The sequence below is a fragment of the Ascaphus truei genome, chromosome 21, assembly GCF_040206685.1.
Source record: "Ascaphus truei isolate aAscTru1 chromosome 21, aAscTru1.hap1, whole genome shotgun sequence".
Classification (NCBI taxonomy): Eukaryota; Metazoa; Chordata; class Amphibia; order Anura; family Ascaphidae; genus Ascaphus; species Ascaphus truei.
The window spans coordinates 10,963,232-10,982,490 of record NC_134503.1 but is presented as its reverse complement, the minus strand read 5'-3'; the positions used below and the strand labels follow the sequence as shown (position 1 = coordinate 10,982,490).

At 43.1% G+C, this 19,259-nt stretch overlaps 1 protein-coding gene across 2 annotated transcripts in view; it reads right to left on the bottom strand.

Annotated features, from left to right (window-relative positions):
• The window catches only part of CNTRL (centriolin), a 164,235-nt gene extending 150,399 nt beyond the window's left edge, over window positions 1–13,836 (bottom strand). Inside the window, exons 1-8 of one of the 2 annotated variants that reach the window (XM_075578958.1) lie at window positions 13,575–13,836; window positions 9,468–9,692; window positions 8,754–8,893; window positions 8,224–8,354; window positions 7,451–7,592; window positions 6,468–6,654; window positions 4,783–4,976; window positions 1,319–1,375 (exon numbers count right to left, since the gene is read on the bottom strand). In XM_075578958.1, the coding sequence (XP_075435073.1) occupies window positions 1,319–1,375; window positions 4,783–4,976; window positions 6,468–6,654; window positions 7,451–7,592; window positions 8,224–8,354; window positions 8,754–8,893; window positions 9,468–9,660 (1,044 nt within the window). In that variant the 5' untranslated portion in view covers window positions 9,661–9,692; window positions 13,575–13,836. The remainder of the gene's footprint in view (window positions 1–1,318; window positions 1,376–4,782; window positions 4,977–6,467; window positions 6,655–7,450; window positions 7,593–8,223; window positions 8,355–8,753; window positions 8,894–9,467; window positions 9,693–13,574) is intronic. The other variant, XM_075578959.1, reaches the window with a different exon arrangement.
• Between the last annotated feature and the right edge of the window lie 5,423 nt (window positions 13,837–19,259).

The window sequence follows — 19,259 nt, the reverse complement described above, 5'->3', positions numbered from 1 at the left end:
TATCTAGTACTGTATGTTTAATTCCTTTAAATTCAGCAGATTACTGCTTTATGTGTACTAACTTATATGGTTACAGAAGTCCTATAGCCTTTGATCATAAAGTACAAAGTTAAGAAAACTGTTGAATTACAATATATTTATTCACATAAACCAAACTGTGGTAATTGTGTTTTTGGGATGACTATGTTATTTTTTTTTGGGGGGGTGGGGGGGGTTGGGGGGGCGTCAAGGATGTAAACATAAGTACTAAATAGGATGTGAAAAACTCACTTGCTAACATTGTTTATATTTATCATACAGTTGAAACTAAACAAACAGGTCCAATTCCTCATCCAATTTCCCTTGCACTGGTGGCTTGCAAAAGCTGCTTGTAGGTTTTGAAGTAATCTTGTTATTGGCTAAATTGCACTAAAAATAAAACTAGTATTTGGATGTACAGTACGTTGCTGCTGTAAAGAATTTGTGCCAAGGTGCACCAAGCTCTGTTAAATCAGGGACCACAACATGACATTACCTAAAGCAGGATCTGAGGTTATGTTCCCTGATTGAAAGTGGTAGCCACTAAACTAATTATATGCAAACATCACGTCCAAACTACATCTCAAACTGCACATCAAGTTATTGTCGAATAACTTTGCGTTATCCTTCAATAATGCGACGTTATGTCAGTCTTGGAGTTACTGCTATCTAGACCCAATATAGAAGAGAGGAGAGGCAAATAAAGCAGTTTTATTTAAATGATGCCCAATTGTGTCGTTACACCTATCCAGACACTGCAAAAGCTCTGCTTCTGTATCTGAAGGGGAGCAAGTTTAGGTAATCACTTAAACAACACAATGCTAAGTCCGCGTGTTAACCTCTACAGACTTAAGTGAATAGGAGATGATACAACGCCTCATTTACATCTCATTATCCCTAACGTACGTTATATTTCATGCAAGAAGACATACATGAACGTTAGGTTACTGTCCTCTGTGGATATGTAATGTAAACAGTAGTGCAACCCATGAGAAGGTCCATCATGTGATCTTTAGCAGCAGTTCATGCAGTGTACCTGACAGAGAGCATGCAGGGTGGCTCCAATAGGAAGCATAATGCCGGACTGGGGGAGAAATGTTAAAAAAAGACAAAAACAAACCTAAGTTCACAGCAATTGATCTTTCATGCAAATCAGGCACAAATGTCACAGTGATCGTAGTTTTCCATGCAACAATGGGCAAGAATATGTATTCATGTATTTTGAATGCACAGGCATCATGCTATGGACGGATGTGTGTGAAATGTGAACCTGAGCAGTTTTAGCCAGACATTTGACTACCTTCAGGGAGGCACAGACTCTCAGTGGGAAAGGAGCTGTGAAAAACCATGATAGAAGCTAAAAGGAGAAAGAAGCAATCAAGAAATGTCCCTTTAGAGGAGGGGTGGCCAAAACCAGTCCAAAAGGGCCATCAACAGGTCAGGCTTTAAGGATATCCCTGCTTCAACACAGGTGGCTCAATCAGAGGCTCAGTCGAAGCCTCTGAGCCAGCAGGTATATCCTTAAAACCTGAACCGCTGGGGGCCCTTGAGGACTGAAATTGGCCACTCCTGCTTTAGGGTAAGAGAAAAAGTTATGTTCGGAGGACAAATACAGTCAATAACCTTGTGCAGACGAGCAGTGATCCATTCTATACAAAAAGGCACATTTGACTCAAACTCTGTAAAATAATTAGGTACACTTTCTACAGGACTAACACCTGGGAATGAGAAACCTGGGTCATTGTACAAGCTTCTACACCAATGATGTTAATTAGATAACCATCACATTTTGTGGCTTTATATATTTCATTGTGATGTTAATGTGGAATCTTCATTGTTCTCTTATTTAGAACTGCTGCTGCTCCTCAACAGCACGAGACCTGATCTATAAACCTTTATTAGACACTGTAATGGTTTCCAGGTTTGAAATAGGATAATTTTTTCAGTTGTAACAGCTTTAGAAATATCCATATTAGCCATAAATGATATCATCATATATCAGGTTGCTTTAATTTTATTGTAACTGTTCACACACCAAGCCCAACCAGGCGAAGATCATATATTTTGCTGCGATACAAAAGTTTGTGGCAAATACGATGAATGCTGAAAAGTCAACGGGCATTGCATTTTCCATTACTTCCACTTTTAAAATTTGATCAAACTTGCAAAAAAGCACGATTTAAAAAAAAAAAAATTTTAAGTCGCGGGCTACTAAATTTTGCCACTTAAAAAAGGCTAAAGAGACAATTTGGGCCATTTTGGTAGAACAGTTCGATCACATTTTTCTCTAATTTTTCAAAAGTTTCACTGACACTGCAGCGGAGCAAATATCGTCAGGTTCGCACATCTTTAGAGTCCTTTCTTACATTTTTAGACTTGTTTTTAAGTGTTAATTAACATTTACCCATAAAAATAAAAAAATAATGTTTACCATTTGAACAGTCTTTCACCACATTTTAGCTTGTTATAATAAGCTGTAGGGAGAGCCTCATTGGGACATTGCACATTTGCCGACAAAAAAAAAAAAAGGTGACCTCATACTGAGATTGAAACTAACAAGTATTTCTGGAAACGAATTATCGCTAGTAGAAGAGAAGCAGTGTGTGTTATAGAGCAATGGTCAATGTTAAGAATCCAATATATTTTGGGACACCCCAAATTTCATTTCTTGCTTTAGATATGAAGGTCTATTTTACATTTGCATTCTCTGCAATAAAACCGATTGGAATTGACCATTGGTTAAAGCCGTGGGATGGAAGGGAACAGACAACATAACTTTGATCACTATTGCAGAGTTTTTGCTTGAGAGTCACCCACTTCACTCTTCCTACACAATCATCCAAGTGACAGAAAGTAATGAAGATTAACTTTATATAGTTACATAGTAAATGAGATTCAAAAAAGACATATGTCCATTAGATGTAGCGAGACTTACTGTTCTTGTGGCCATGGGAAAAAAAATGCAGAAAACCGGGGCCCAATCGCGGCCACAAGAACATCAAGTTTTACGGCCCGGAAGGATTAACACTACAGGAGTCACATGCAGGAAGAAAGTACCGGTACAGCTGTCTCTCCATCTGCAGCCGTGTCCCCACAGCGCTGAAGGCAAGAAGCAGGGCTGCCTTCCCTTCCCTCTGTAAGACGTAGATGCCCTTATCTGGGTCTCTACATCATGAGAGGAAGCCTATATGGCCCTATTTGGTCATCTACATCATCAGGGGAGCTGGACAGGACACGCAACACTTTCCAGTCGCCTTGATGATATAGACAAGCAGTGCACAAAGTGGGGGGTGCGCCAAATTAAAATGCCGGGGGATCGCGTGAGGCCTCTGCAACTCTAAAAACGTACCTCGACTCTGCCGGCGTCACTCATCTCCATGGCAACGGGCATGTGTCAAGCGTCAAATGACACGGGTCACGTGACGTCACATGACCCCCCACGGCGTCATTTGACGCTGCATCAATGTAAGGGGGTGGGCCTGAGCAGCAGAGGAGGGAAGGCAGGGGGGCGCAGCTGCAAAAATTTGCGCTCCCCTGATGTAGATAACCAAATAACTTCCCCCGATGATGTAGACACCCATATAAGGGCATCTACGTCATCCGGAACTGCAAGGACAGGGCTGCAGACGGAGAGGTGGGAAGACGGCAACGCACCTCATCTAAAAAGTGAGTACTGGTATTCTCTCCCAGCAGATGGCACAAAAGGATTAACACTGCATGATCCCTTTCAGAAGCTCGGAACCCCGCAGAGTTAATTCTCCCGGGCAGCTTTCTGTGCTCAGGGCCTCAAGAACTGTAGCCGCAATGCAGCCACACTGGAACAGTGAACATCGTGGCAATGAGAACAGCAAGTCTGTATGTTCTTCAATGTGCCATTTAGTTACACAGAAGGCTGTTAAAATTCATAGGTAACCGTGTTGAAAACAAAATTACAGATAACTGAAGGATAGAAATTCTCACCTAGCTACAATACAAAAGGGGATATATGTAAACAAAATAACTAAAATTGTGTTAATACTACGTGTCACACCAAATAAAGCCTACTTTTGAAGCTCCGTAGTAAATTCCTCTGGAAATGTCTGAACAGAACAAATTAAAGAGAAGCAAATTCATAGTTAAATATAAAAAATAAATAAGTTCACATATGCAAAAATACAAATGTTGCTCTATTCTGCTATGTTTCCACACCCTATGTCCCCACTACGGGTGAAACAAGTCACTTTACATTGAGACACTGATTTATAGTAGGATAAAACAATTCCCTCTGGACCCCTCCCTTTTCTTTGTTTTTATTTTTACATGCAAGAGCTGAGCCATGTTAATTTCATCCCTGTATCAGAGATACATATACCGGGAAAAATGCTACATGGAGATTTACAATAAAGAAATACACAAATCATGGCACGGGCCAATAGCAGGCCGCTATGGACGACGTCATGGCCCCCAGCCTGCGTGACGTGTTTCCCCTGGAGGGGACTGTATCGGCAGCACCTACCCCGGTAAGTATTTCAGTAGGCAGGGGGTCCCTGAAGCGGAAATTAAAAAAAGGGGGGGGAAGGCGGGACTGGCAAACAGACTGCTTCTTTAACAGCGTCAGTGATAGCAGCCAATAGGCCAACTAAATAAATATTAGCTGCTAATAAGGAAATGGCTTTACTGCCTGGCATGCTGGGATTCAGCAACCCTATGATTACCAGTACCTATCATGATACTATCGAATTGTTTTACTTATGCATGTAGGTTCACTAAAATGAACAGACTTACTATTTCATTTTTGGTGTCCAACTCTCTTTCAAGTTCTTTATAGCTTTTCTTCTGCTTCAGAGTTTCCTGCTTTAAAGATTTGTTCCTCTCGTCCTGATTTTGAAGGTCACCCACGACCTTTGCTTTCTGAGTTTTCAGCTCTTCGATCTCTTTAATTTTTTTTTCTAAGTCTCTCTCCAGTTTTTCTACCTCTTCTAAAAACCAAAACAAGGAAATGACGTTTCAGCATGCAATTTTCACTGGTATTTTTTCTATTTTATTTTTTAAATTAGATCTTCATAGGTAGTGGGGGTACAAAATGAAATAGGGAGGGGAACCAAGCTTACAACGTTATGCTCATTTACAAACAGGGCAACCATTTGGTTATGTTTACAACAAAAAAAAACCAGTTATTTCTTTAATCCTAAAAGAAACATTATTGGAAAAAAAAAAACAAGAAAAAAAAACGAACATACAGAAACAGGGGGGGGGGGGGGGGGGGAAGTGAGGTCAGAGGGTTACAAAACACAAGAGTTCTCCATCAACAGCTTGCCTCATGATTTGTGTTTTAGCCTCTTTATTCGAATCGCTTTGGTTATAAGAGAAGGGTTGTCTTATCAAATGTTGAGTGAACATGTTTCTCTAACCATGGTCCCCATATCTCCGTAAATTAATTAGTAGTTACGTCGAACCATGCTGTGAATTTTTCCAAGCCTAATATATTCCATACTTTCTCCATTACCGAGGGTAGCTTAGGAATGGTGCCCGCCAGGCGGCTGTTACAACTCATCTCGTTGCCCAGATTATGTGATTTATTAGTTTGCCATGTCTGAAAGAAGTGTTGTCAGGTTTTTTTTTTATGTAGCAGAGCTACCCACGGAGAAGGAGGCACCGGGAAACAAAGTGGCACTGATGAGATTAAACACATCGACCTATAGTTTTTGAATTATCGGGCACTGCCACCAGAGCGGTGAGTTCTGCTTATTGTAATTATGTATCCTAGATGGGATCAGATACCACCTATACAGCAGTTTCTATGTCAGATACCACCTACACAGCAGTTTCTATGTCAGATACCACCTACACAGCAGTTTCTATGTCAGATACCACCTATACAGCAGTTTCTATGTCAGGTACCACCTATACAGCAGTTTACAGCTATTATCTTTTATCTGTGCGTTTTTGTACTTGATTTTTATTTGATTTTCATAGCTAGTGGGGGTACAAAAAGAAAATGTTTCACTGGTATTTTAATTACATTATTGGGAGCGGGAAAGTGTACGTTTCAACAGCAAGAAACTTGCAACATGCTTTTACTACTTGAAATGCTCTTTAACCATAAAGCAAATTAAATTAACATTTGTTGAAACGCAAGATTAGAGGCATCAGATGACTACTACTGTACTTACAGAATGCCCAAGTAGTAATGACTTCTCTACATCAAACATACAGAATTTCAGCAATATTGGGTCATTTTAAAATATGATCAGACCATTGTTAACAGTGATCATGGTATAAGAATACTGCACAGCAAAATCAAATAAGAATAATCAATCGATTTCATATTCTAAAAGACAAACATTGAGTGAAATCTGCTTTTTTTTTTTTTTTTAAAGCATAAAACATTTAAAAAAACGTTACTTAAAAGTAATGGGTTATAGCCAACTCCCATAGTAAAAAGCTTAAGAATGGTCTCTTAAAATTACCTATATTAAACCTGTTATGTGCCTCCAGTCTCTCCTCGTTAGTTACGGACTGTCCATCCAAGTAGTCCAATGACCGTAAGTGAAAAATAGTGTATAGTCGGTAATGAGGTAGATCTGCAATCGGATTATCAGCCAGCAAGAGTGAAGTCAAGTCTTTCAGAGGTTTCAGCCGAGCCACATCCTGCAGCTAAAGAACAAATTATATTTCACTCTTGAAAAAGTGTATACTGTGCCCAGAAATAGATCAACCTTAATACACATTACTTAGAACTGTTATTCAAATAGACATAATTAATAGTGATCAAGCTAGCATGCCTTTTTATTATTATTATTAAGTATGGTTGTACACTTATAATTATGGGTCTTGCCCTGGTTTTAGTGGCGGGGTATTTTTGTTTGATAAACCGGATGAAGCTGGAATTGTATTTATACAGAGACTTGAAAATAAGTTGTGGCCAAAGGTGTGTGTGAGGTTTGAAAGATTACTAGGTCATGAAAGATTGGCTTCATCATGCTTCTAGTATAATAACACTGTGTGTTTTGTAGAAGTCAGTGGTTTCCAAACACTTCCCCACAACATTTAAAGTGATTGCCGGGGGAGAATGAGGGGCCTCTGTAACAGCCTTTTACCTTCTATCCTGCTTCTCCTTCTACATCTTCTGATAGTGGCGACGTCACCATGACGACACAGCGTCATTTCGTCAAATGGCGACGAGTTGCCTGATGCCACAACGTTGACGGAGAGCAGGTAAGAGGTCAGGGAGGTGGTGGGGGAGCTTGACATAAGAGTTTGCACACCCCTGCCTTACACACATGGAATGCTGGTACAGGAGTTGTAGTATAGTTGAAATGCTCCTAGTATAACTGTAACACTATGCAGTAACACAATAGTAGACAAGCTGTCAGTTACACAGGAAGGAAGTTTTTTCTTGTAAAGAGCAAGGTTTCAGCAGATAGCAGTTGTAATGTTTACGATGACTTACTGACGAGATCTTGTTTTGTTTCAAATTGAGGATGCTGAGAGACCTGATCTTCTTCCCAACCCAAGCAGGGATATGGTCAATTTCATTTCCAGCCATGTTTAGTTTTTGCAGACTGTGCAAGTGCTCTAAGCCTTCGATTTTGCTGAACAAAAAGGAAAACAAATCAAATAACTGCTTTACTGCCTAGTACAGGCAATATGCCAGCAATCAAAACTTGACATATTACAGCCCATTTAAAATGTGTGCAATTAAGGTAGTGTTCATATTTTTAAGTAGAATATCCTTATGATAAAATAATATTAAAATTATATTCTTTTTTTCTTAGGACTGTCTTCAAATCTGCTGATGTGTCTCAGAATTACTAGTGCTTTGCACACTGTGGCAAAGTTTATGTACTAAACAAATAAAAATACCACTTGTGAGCATATTCAAGTCTCAGAAATATCTGCAACCCTGCCTTTCCCCAATGATCTTGGCATAAAATGCTTCCACTGCAGCTAGGGATTCTGGGTAATAACATGTAAACAAGCACGCAGTGCATCACTTTTTGCTTCTTATCCATTTTAACATGGACCCCTATAAGTTTATGCCAGTGCGGTTGGTTACTGGCTCTGCAGTGTGAAGTTGGTATTTGCTACAACCAGACACAAAAACACACATAGAAGAATTGTGTCCTCTGCCACTGGAGATTTGTTCCCTTTTTTATACACTTATTCCTAGTGCAAACATAAATACTTATTGGAAATCAGCAACTCCAAACAATCGTACTGTACCTTATTTTATTGTAGGACAAATTGAGTTCTCTTAATCTCAGCTGCTTGTCTAGCTTCTCAATCTTCTCAATGAGATTGTAACTGATATTCAGAATTTCGAGTTTTTCACATTTTTCCAAGTTTTCTATGAACTATAAAAAAACAGAAACGCTTCGTGTGTAAAAATGTAAACACCAACAACATTTGAAAACACACACAGCAAGAACAATTCATTACATTTTATTGTTCATTATTTAAACTCTGATTTTTTTTATTTTTTTTTAAAGAGCTAGGATTCTAGTATAAAGTATAATTACATTTTGTTTGTTCTTTTTAAAGAAGCAATCCAGGGTTGAAGCAGGGGGTCTGCGGAGCTAAACCCTGTTAATTTCAGCTCCGGGGACCCCCTGTATCAAGAGATACTTACCTCAGTAGGGGGTGCCAGTATCTCTGCAGCCAGAGAACTTGTGTGCCTAACATAATTGCGGCGAATAAATGTCCTGCTTTACGCGGGCCAATAGGAAGCTGTGACATCATTTGTTGCAGCTCACCTTAAATTTTTTACCACTTTCCTTAGACAGAGATAGATTCAGCGAGTTCACGTATGCCAAGTTTTCTTGCTTGGTCCGCTTTTGGATGAGCGATTCGGTGATATAACGAACCCCTGTAATATTGCCCACCTCATCAAAAGCTTAGGAATAAAAACAGAGAAGAGTATTTTGCAATTTTTACCAAATCAACCTCAGTAAAAAGGGAAAAAAGTGAACTTGTGATAAAGCACTAATGCTTAAAAGAATAAAAGTACTAATAGTACCAAGGTGATTACCAAAAAACAACCTTAGATATATAAGGGCTAGGCTGCCTAGTATTGGAGATCTATCCGGATCACCAATGACATACAGAAACACAATATACTGGCGCCTAAATAAACCATAAACCTTAAGGTGATATCTGACCAGAAGATGATACAGTCCTTAGTGTCCAAACAATCCCATTGGAGATAGATTCCTCTGTAGTTACAATGAGAACACAATGACAACTTAATCTGGGGAAATGGGATTGCTTTTTTTTTTTAACTGAAATGTAAATTCAGATTAGTTCCTTTCTGACCTAAAAGAAACAATGAGTAAAGAAATACTTTAAAAGTAGTACTTAATATATCAAAACAACTGGCCAGTTTCTTAGCCCCAAATCTATTTTCCATAAAAGCTCAAATACTTTTGTTCCCAGCAAAGATAAGATTGTATGTTACATTCCCACAGTACCTTTATCTACTTCATACTCTGGAACGTCACTTTCTTCTGTCACATCGAGATGCTGATTTGTTGGTCCTCTGGTTTTATATGCCACTGATGTTTTAGGTTTACTAGAAGGGGATGGTGACCTCATGGTTGGACTAGACAAAGTTGACATTGGACTTTTGCTTACTTGTGCTCTTGGATGAGAGCCTTTCTTCATTGTAAGGAATGGAGCTGATCATGTGTTACAAGCTGTGATAAGGAAAAAAATCCAATTAATATTGGTATCTCTGATTAAATAGACAGTTATGTTATAGAAAGTACTGTATATAGCTCAATGTAAAAACTTAACGTTTAGACTATCAAACATGAAATATGAACAAAGAAATGTGCAGTCCTATATAACACAACTTAATAATGTAGCTGGCTTTCTTAGAAGAATAAATCAATCTTAACATAATATATGTCCTGTGAAACCTCAATGCTGTTCTTTTTACCAGGTGGCCGGGCGGGGCGATCGTGTGATCACTGCTGAAGTGATGAAACGACCACAAATGGCAGATAGTCCGGTGGCCGTCTGGTGCTGCTGGTCCACTGGTAGTGAAAGGTTAAAATAGTACTACAGCTACCTAAACTTATTCCATTCCCATAGGGTGGATAACAAATATTACAATCCAGAATCAGGCTCTGACACAGCGTGGGTCATATATCAAGTTTCACGAGTGGAGCAATTGCTCAAAAAAACGGGCACAAATTGAGTCGTTTTCACTCTGACTCAAGTCTTTCTTTACATTAATTAAATCGAGCAAGCTTCACACATCTACCGCTGGCACAAATGTACCCAGATCCAATATGCGGACGATCTATTATGTATAATTCTGAGCTGTACATGATTGTGAAACAGTGAGAAAGATTAACAGGAACACACACACAAAAAAAAACCACCATTTCGAGTGTCAACTTCCTTCCTCTTTCTTGACATTGTCTGCATTTTCTAACTGCAAGTTAGTTAAACGGGTTTCTCCTTCCAGACAGATTTGCAAGCCTTACAATGTATCTAGTAAATACAGGATCATTTAATAGTCATTTATTACTTAATTACCGATTCCCCAAAAGATTCTGGGGGCCCAGGATGTGTCAGATTCAGACCATGTCAAAAAGTGTCCCATGATAAATGACAAAATTGCTTGGTAACACTTGTGAAACCCTATGGGGTATATTTATCAAAAGTCTCCCGGCTGCAGAAGCAGGACAAAACCAGTGCAAAAAAATGGGAGTTTTCCCATTGATGAATCTGGTGCAATATTTTGCACAGACTTTGCAGCCCTGCATACGTGCTAATACTATGTAAAATAAGAAAAGTACAATACATTGGTTAATATAAACATAAATGTACCTAAGAATAATACAATCCATACTGTATATGCGTGTGTGTGTGTGTGAAGTGCGTGTGTGTGTGAAGTGTATGTGTGTGTGTGTGTGTGTGTGAAGTGTGTGTGCGTGTGTGTGTGTGTGTGTGAAGTGCGTGTGTGTGTGAAGTGCGTGTGTGTGTGAAGTGCGTGTGTGTGTGAAGTGCGTGTGTGTGTGAAGTGCGTGTGTGTGTGAAGTGCGTGTGTGTGTGAAGTGCGTGTGTGTTTGTGAAGTGCGTGTGTGTGTGAAGTGCGTGTGTGTGTGTGAAGTGCGTGTGTGTGTGTGTGTGAAGTGCGTGTGTGTGTGTGTGAAGTGCGTTAGTGTGTGTGAAGTGCGTGAGTGTGTGTGAAGTGCGTGAGTGTGTGTGAAGTGCGTGAGTGTGTGTGAAGTGCGTGAGTGTGTGTGAAGTGCGTGTGTGTGTGTGTGTGAAGTGCGTGAGTGTGTGTGAAGTGTCTGTGAAGTGTGTGTGTGTGAAGTGTCTGTGAAGTGTGTGTGTGTGAAGTGTGTGAAGTGTGTGTGTATGAAGTGCGTGTTCCTGCTGCGCAGAGTCTATGTATTTGTTTTCCATAAATGTAAGGCAAATTGTATTCCTGCATACTCTAGAAAGGTATTGAATTATATTGTAACTGTTTCATTCTGTCATAGGGGTAGGTTCTGTTTTACTAAACAGTTCTTTGGGAGGAGCCTGACCCCCTCCTTTCAGGTTAGTTCTTTGGGAGGAGCCTGACCCCCTCCTTTCAGGTTAGTTCTTTGGGAGGAGCCTGACCCCCTCCTTTCAGGTTCTGACCTTACTAATTCTCCAATTAGCAAAAAGGTATAATACATCTCAGTGTCAGTCTAAACTTCAATCTCCATTGAAGAGGTGGTGAGTGTTTATGACTGACAGAAGCAAGAGAATGTGTATGTATTATTTTTACTAAAGAATTTGTGCACCTACAGTTTTCCTTCATAAGGGAACTTTGTTACTGGCTTATGTGAGTTTTAAATGCACTAAAACACAAAAAGCATTATGCTTCATTCATTTAACCCTTTTAGGGCACTTATATTAAATAGTTTGCCAAGTTTAGACTATAGGACAATAAGACATTGTATTCATTTAGTGTAGGTACCTGCTATATTTGGAGTTTACCTTGACAGGGTTAGTAGGCTTGAATCATATTTTGATCAAAAGATGCAACCAAATGTTTTATTAGACTTGGGTTCAAATGTCGAAATGTCACTAATACATTGCAAGCCAATTTGGGAGGAGGAGGAAGTGTGTGTGTGTGTGTGTATATATATATATATATATATTATTATGTATGTATGTATGTATGTATGTGTATATATATATACAGTGGTTGACAAATCACCAAAAAATCTACTCGCCACCTAGTACCAAACGTGTGCTGCTTGGGCCAATATTTACTCGCCCGGGGGTTAAATCCACTCGCCCAGGGCGAGCAAATGTATAGGTTTGTCGAACACTGTGTATATATATATATATATATATATATATATATATATATATATATATATTTATATATATATAGAGAGCAACACATGACATTGTGTATGTACACGTCATTTGGAGTACTACTGGGTTTTGTTACCCAATGCAGGGGAGCGCAAACTTTTCCTGCTGTGCCCCCTTGTCTGCCTGCCACGGAGCATGCGCCTCCCCCACCCCCCTACCTGGCAGGTGTGTCAAATTACACTCCGGGGTCATTACGCACAAGTTTCCATGGAGACGCGTCGCAGCACCTGAGTGTTATTGTTGCAGAGGCTTCACGCGAACCCATGGCACTTCATTTAAATGCAATGGGGAAGACCGTGGGACCTCTGCAACCGCCTGTGCCACCCCAGGCATATCTCCTGCCCCCCCTGGGGGGGCACACCCCCCAGTTTGCACAATCCTGACCTAATGTATATAACAAAAGATGAGCCCCAATGCTACACCCAACATGACAATTTAGTACATTACTAATTATTCTTTCTTCATAAATATGGGTAATTTATTTCAATACTTTGGAAACAATTTTAGGTCTTCTGACCCTCCTCCTTGGTTTAAACTCACCCATCCCACTTAATCCGTGGATTCTGGATTACACATTTGAATGAATATTTTAAGAGATTGCTTCCATACAGGAGTGGGAGATATATAATATGAAGCACCATGTAGGGGCTACAGTACAGTTAAAACCCAGGACTCTAATAATTATAGTGAAAAAACAAAACAAAAACTAATATGTATTACCCCCCCTCCCTCACTCATCCACCCCCCCTAATAATTATTAGGGAGTCCTGGGTTTAACTGCACTGTAGCTCCTACATGGTGCTGCTTACATTTGAACCCTTTAGGCACTACATAGGTCATGCAACCCATGCCTTTGGCTGCAGTATTCTCATGACTCATTCAGAAGAAAGATGACATATAAAAGAATGTACTAAGTCAACAAGCAAAAGGAAAGGTACGGCCATATCACCTGGATAAATACGAATATCCATGTTAAATAGCGGTTAAGTGGCTCATATACTGCGACTGATCTGATAAGTGGACATTACAACGTATACACCTCTTCCCTTTCATAGTGGTACCTCCTGGCCCATAAACCCCTCTTAATTTATAAAGTAACCGCCAGTTGCGGTTTTTTTAAAAAGCATCAGAAGAGACTATCCTAACTGTAAAAGTATGAGTAATACGGTATGTACATTACAATAAGAGCGTGCAATGTGTGACTGTACCTGTTGCTGCGTTGCAGTTGCAGCCTGGGGTTGTCATGGTGACGCGTGGCCTCCTCTCCCACCTCACACACTCCCAGGCCCGAGGAGAGGCTGCCGGGCAGACACACGGCGGGGCTGGGGGGGAGCTCCTGACAAGGGCACGCAGGAAGCGGCGGACCGGGGCGGGCGGATTCGGCTGAAGTAATTATGCCAGCTACGCAATCATCTGAAGTGACAGGAGACTCGATCAGGGATGCGCGCCGCCATCTTTCGGGGGGGGTCAACTGACTACAGTGGAGGGCCACGCCCACCTCCAAGGAAGACCACGCCCACCACTATCATGCTCGCGTCACCGCTGCGGGGGACGGCTTCCATGAGATGGGAAGCCCCGCCTCTTTTCAGTTCGATGATGTAATGGGTGCGTGAAGTCGGCGCGCGCGCTTTTGGCGGGATGTTGACGAGTTGATGAGTGAGAAACTATTTTCAGAGAGATGAGGAGATTTCGTTATTTTATTGCAATGAGGTTTCAGGGAGAGGGGAAAAACAAACATTTTTACTGTTTTAACAAAGTATGAGGGAGTTGCCTGTACAGTATTGAACTGCACTTAAAGCAACTTTTTATTTTTATTATTTTGCGAAAAATAAATATGCTGCATTTTTCAGGGAATGATGATTTTTTTTAAAGGGGCAATCCACTATGGGCGGCCTCATTGAGGAAGAAGCATTTGTGTTTGCGTCACGCGGATTGCGCTATAATCGCGGCTTTACACCAAATGAAGGACTGATTGGAACTGAAAGGCAGCCATTTAGTGAGCCCTGGGAGGCAGGACCTTTGCTAATCAATTGGCAGCATAGGTAATTAGTTTTCAATAAAGGTAATCAAAGGCTGCATAAAACCAACACTTTTGTAAAAAAAAAAATTTAAAGTGCCATTTATGTTTGATTTATGATGGCAACATAAATCAATGCTATTTACATGGACAGCACTAATCAAATAAAGATCTATAAACATACGCGTACAAAACGTAAGCGGTTTCAAAATGATTTAATGAGTACTTGAGTATTTGGCAAAGTAGTACAGGAGGGCCCCGGGCATGCGGCGGGTTCCGTTCTAAGGGCCTGCGCCCTTAGAGAGAGCGGAACCGGTGATTTTTGGCGTATGCGTAAACTGGCAATTCCCCCCCCACCCCCGTTCTGCGCGCGCAAACTCGTCAACCACCCGTTCTGCGCATGCGCGACCCCTGACTTCCCCGTTCTGCACGCGCAGACATGGCGGGCCCCTTCTCGCTACCGCCGTATCAGCGGATCGCCGAGAAGCTGGGCCTTGCTGTACTCCTTTTATTTATCGCAATTGGACTATCACGGCAACTTCTATTTTAATTTTAAAAAATACTCATAGATAACGCTTGTATTTTAAGTAAACTAGTACTCCCACCAGTATTAGAAGTATTATAAATAAATACACCTAAATAATTTGTCACAAAGGAAGGTTTATTTGTGCACGAGGACAGGGAAAACATTTGAAAGTTAAGTCTGTTAACTTTTGATCGCTGTTAATAATTAGGTAGGGTTTCCCGTAAATGGTGAAAATAAACTACTTTCAAGCTTGTGTTTGGTTACAAACTCCTGTTTAATCTGGGTTTTAGGTTTCACAATTTTCTGTTTACTCACTTTGTTTTAACTGGTTAATTGGCATTGACTGGAGAAAAAAGCAAACAGAGGGGGGCCATCAAATAAAACATATTGTTACTTTGTAGCCAATAAATAATGTCATTTTCAGGTCTTTGTGAGTACAAAACATTTGTTTTTACATGCAATGTCTGATTACATTTTATATGCAGACAAAGTTAGTGTAAAATTGGAAAAGAAATAGGTGGAACAATGAGGCAATCAATAAAGGCTAGAAAATAAATCAAATTAATATTCTATGTTCGCTTCATGTAACTCCTCACCAACTCCTGTTTATTCATTTAATCACTCCCTGTTTTGCTTGCAGGATTACTGTAAATTAAGCAACAAGGGTTACTCAATGCATTGGCATTACAATGTGTGTTCTCTAAATTACAATTTATCCAGACCCTCCCAAGGTCAGCAAATAAAAATAGGACCAGTACACTTTCGTTTCCGTCGATGTGAGATACAGGAGCTTACACGCATGTGATTCCCTCCTATAAAGGCACCTCAACACATGCAATTTATTTAATGCACAGACCAGTTTACCAATAAAACACGTATTTGAGGATGTATTTGCATATACTAATATGTACCTATAAGTAGTGATAACTTCCCTATAACCTGCTGGCAGGTGCCATCTCCAAAAATACTGGGCACAAGGGTGAAAAGGTGTGAAGCGCTCAAAGTGAGTGGGGAGAGCGTCCTCTCCCGAAATAAAATAGGAAATGGTGCATATATCTGTAGTGAAATTTGGAAAAAATTACGTAACAGTCAGAGGATTTACAAAAACTTACCTGCAGTCATACAGGCCCATAGCGAGCAATACTTATCTAAAAATGCACTATAAATAAAATTGAAACAACTGGTGCCTCTTAATTTCCTCTGACCACCCCCCCCCCCCCTCCCAAGCAGTGCAAGATCATTGCAACACTTTCCTATTTGTGACAATGTGTTGCCAATGTGCTCTAAACTGTAACAATAGATAGTTACCTTGGTGATATATGGATACATTGTAGCTGCTAAATTACACTGACTGAAGGATTGATTTAAACTGAAAGGCAGCCATTGTCAGGCACACAATGAGGATTTTTACAGATTTATAACGATAGCCCCAAACGATTGCCAGTTTGGGTATGAATGTAGAATTATACATTGTCACACGCTTCACATATACAAATAAGAAAAAGGGGAAAGCATGACCAGGGAGGTTCCAGGCGGTCCCCCTCTTCCCCCCGCCTTGTACCCACATGTAACGTACAAATAAAGACAGGAAACGGGAACTGGAGGTAAAATGGCCGCGGCTATTTATTTATACAGAAAACCTAATGGGGTAAATGCACTCCCTGCCAGAGTGCTCCTTTGACAGGAGGGGGAGGGGACGGTCAGCCGGCCCTCGAACCGCTGACCTCGTGTCCCCTACGCGAGCGGGCTCTCGAGGTCATGGATAACTGACCTTGCCCACTCGTACTCCCCCCGGGCTCAAACGGCCCAGCTCCCAGTCTGGCAAGAACAAGCACCTACCCCCCAAGAGGCGCCACCGACGGGCCTATTTAACCCCCCTTAAACTAGGCCCGTACCGCCAACCTTGCCAGAACTCTCTCCAAGCCCTCCCGCAAACTTAAGTCTATCCCGCCTGGCATGCCTAGCAGCGGGACCCATGCTCATCTACCAGCCCGGTCTGTCCTTACCATTCCACCTGGGGATGCCAATCACGCCCGGAGCAGCAGTTACTCAACTTGTCATGCTTCTTAAAGATGCCCTGAGAATCGCTTTCTCCTCTGCGCTTTCCATCACCCGGTCCCGGGCCTGCACCGCCTCCGGAGCCGCAGGCCACCACTGCCCAGCGCTATCTGGGATTTCTCCTCCTGCTTGATCCTTGCCCGCTGCGCATTGCGAGCTGCCCATTCCCCCTGTGAAGCTAACGAACCTGCAAACGCGCTTATCCTGTCTCACAGCCGGCCCTTTTTTTTTTTACTGCTGCTGGCTTCTTACCCGCCCTCAGTGACCCCCGGGGAAGCGACCCTGGCGGTGGACTGGGCCACGCCTCTTCCCGTGCTCGCTCCGTGTCGAACCCTGAAAACCGTGACACCTCGCTATATAGCCCCGATGCTGCCCTACACGTGACCCATTACCAGATACGCCGTATGCCATACCTTCCACGACGTGTCCCCATCCACCACCCGCAGGGGCTGCCCCACCACCTGTGCAGCGCGTGATGCTGCCGGGTGGGGCAGCTACCGTGCCCATGACCCCGGCCGTGGCTGAAGAATTGAAAGACACCGGGGTCAGGCTGATGGCTGTTGGTACTGGGATGGGATCTACGGCGCCAGTGACCCCGGCCGTGGTTAAAGTTGGATTAAGAGACACCGGGATCAGGTTGGAGGCTGCCGGAACGGGATCTGGTGCCACCGTCCCCCCCACCGATATGCCCCACATGCTGCCGCAACTAACGCTGCGCCTGCCTCCCATGCTCCTGTCGTCGTCCCTGCGCCGAAGGAGACTAACGCCTGAGGCCCCAAAGCTTTCAGCATGCCTACCAATGCTGCAGTGAAAATTGCCTTCCCTGCTGTGCCATATGCCGCTAGTATAGAGCCAGTGCAGGCCCTGGCGTTGCCCGCCTTACCCCTGCTGCGCCACCTGGGATTTCTGCCGCCAACCAAATTCTTAAACGCGTTCACTCTGATGTGCAATCGCCCCCTCTTTACCGCCGCAGGTTCCTTACCAGTCCTTGGTGTCCCGGGGCAGCCGTATAGTCGCACCACGCCGGGTTCCTTGCCCCCCGTCCGAAATGCACCCGCTTTCAGCTACTGTCAGCGGCTGCTACGTCCATCGATTAAAGCATTGGCGCCGCCCGCGGTTGCGGGTGGCTGTCCTGGTCGTCTCAATCCTGCCGATTCTGCAGGCGATCTCTTTACAGCTACACCGCCCGCGTCGGCAGCGGGCGGCCGTTGGCGTGCCGTGACACCCTGTCCCACGCCACGTTGGCCGGAGGCCTCCCCTTTGCCGCTGGGGCCCGACCTGAGCGCCGAACCGCCTTGTCCTGCATCACAGTGACCGTAGGCCTTCCCATCAGTGCTGGGACTGACATACCCACCGTGACGCCCTGCCTTGCGGCCCGTGGCCAAAGGCTGCCGCTCTGCGCGTGGCTCCTAACTCCCGCCTGGCCCTTGCCCTGCGTCACAGTGGCCGTAGGCCTCACCATCGCAGCTGCGGCCGACATACACACCGTGACACCCTGCCTTGCGGCCCGTGGCCGAAGGCTGCCGCCCTGTGCGCGGCTCCTGACTCCCGCCTGGTCCTTAACCTGCGTCACAGTGGCCGTAGGCCTCCCCTTTACTGCTAGGGCCTGACCTACCCACAGTGACGCCCTGCCTTGTAGCCTGTGGACGAAGGCTGCCGCCCTGCGCGCGGCTCCTAACTAATCGTCTGGCGGGCAGCAAAAGAGGACGTGCTGCCCGCCAGCCTGGCCTTACGTTCCGGGAACTCCTCCCCTGGGCCGGGGAGGGTGGAGTGGGGGCGGGCCAGCGAGGGGAAGGCCAGACCCCCCTGGTCATGAAGCCCGCCCACCTATGGCTAGGGAGGCCGCTGTATTGCTGCTTTAAAAACAGTCCCTTCCTACTTTCTGGTTGCCAGTTCAATGTTCCTTGTGCAAGAAAATGAGCACACCTGAGAGAGCGGAGTTTCCCGGCATCTGGGCTAGTTCAATGCTAGAGCTGCTGCCCTGGATAGCAGAAGTTGTGGGATCTAATCCTGTTGGGTCTGACACTGGAACCTCTTCATCACAAAGGGCCTTTAGACCGATTGATGTAGCATAGCCCTCAAAGACTCATTTAATCTCCCTCATGAAAAAATCTGCAGTTTTACATTAACATGACCATGTTTTGGGCCAGAACCCCCCAAATCTCCCTGATTTTCTGTCCTTGGAGGACCAGCCACCAGCAGTAAACATATATTGAAGGCTTTAATTAGGAGGAGGAGGAGGAGGAGATTGGATCCCATTCTATTCAAAGATAGGGATAGACAGAAGGACAA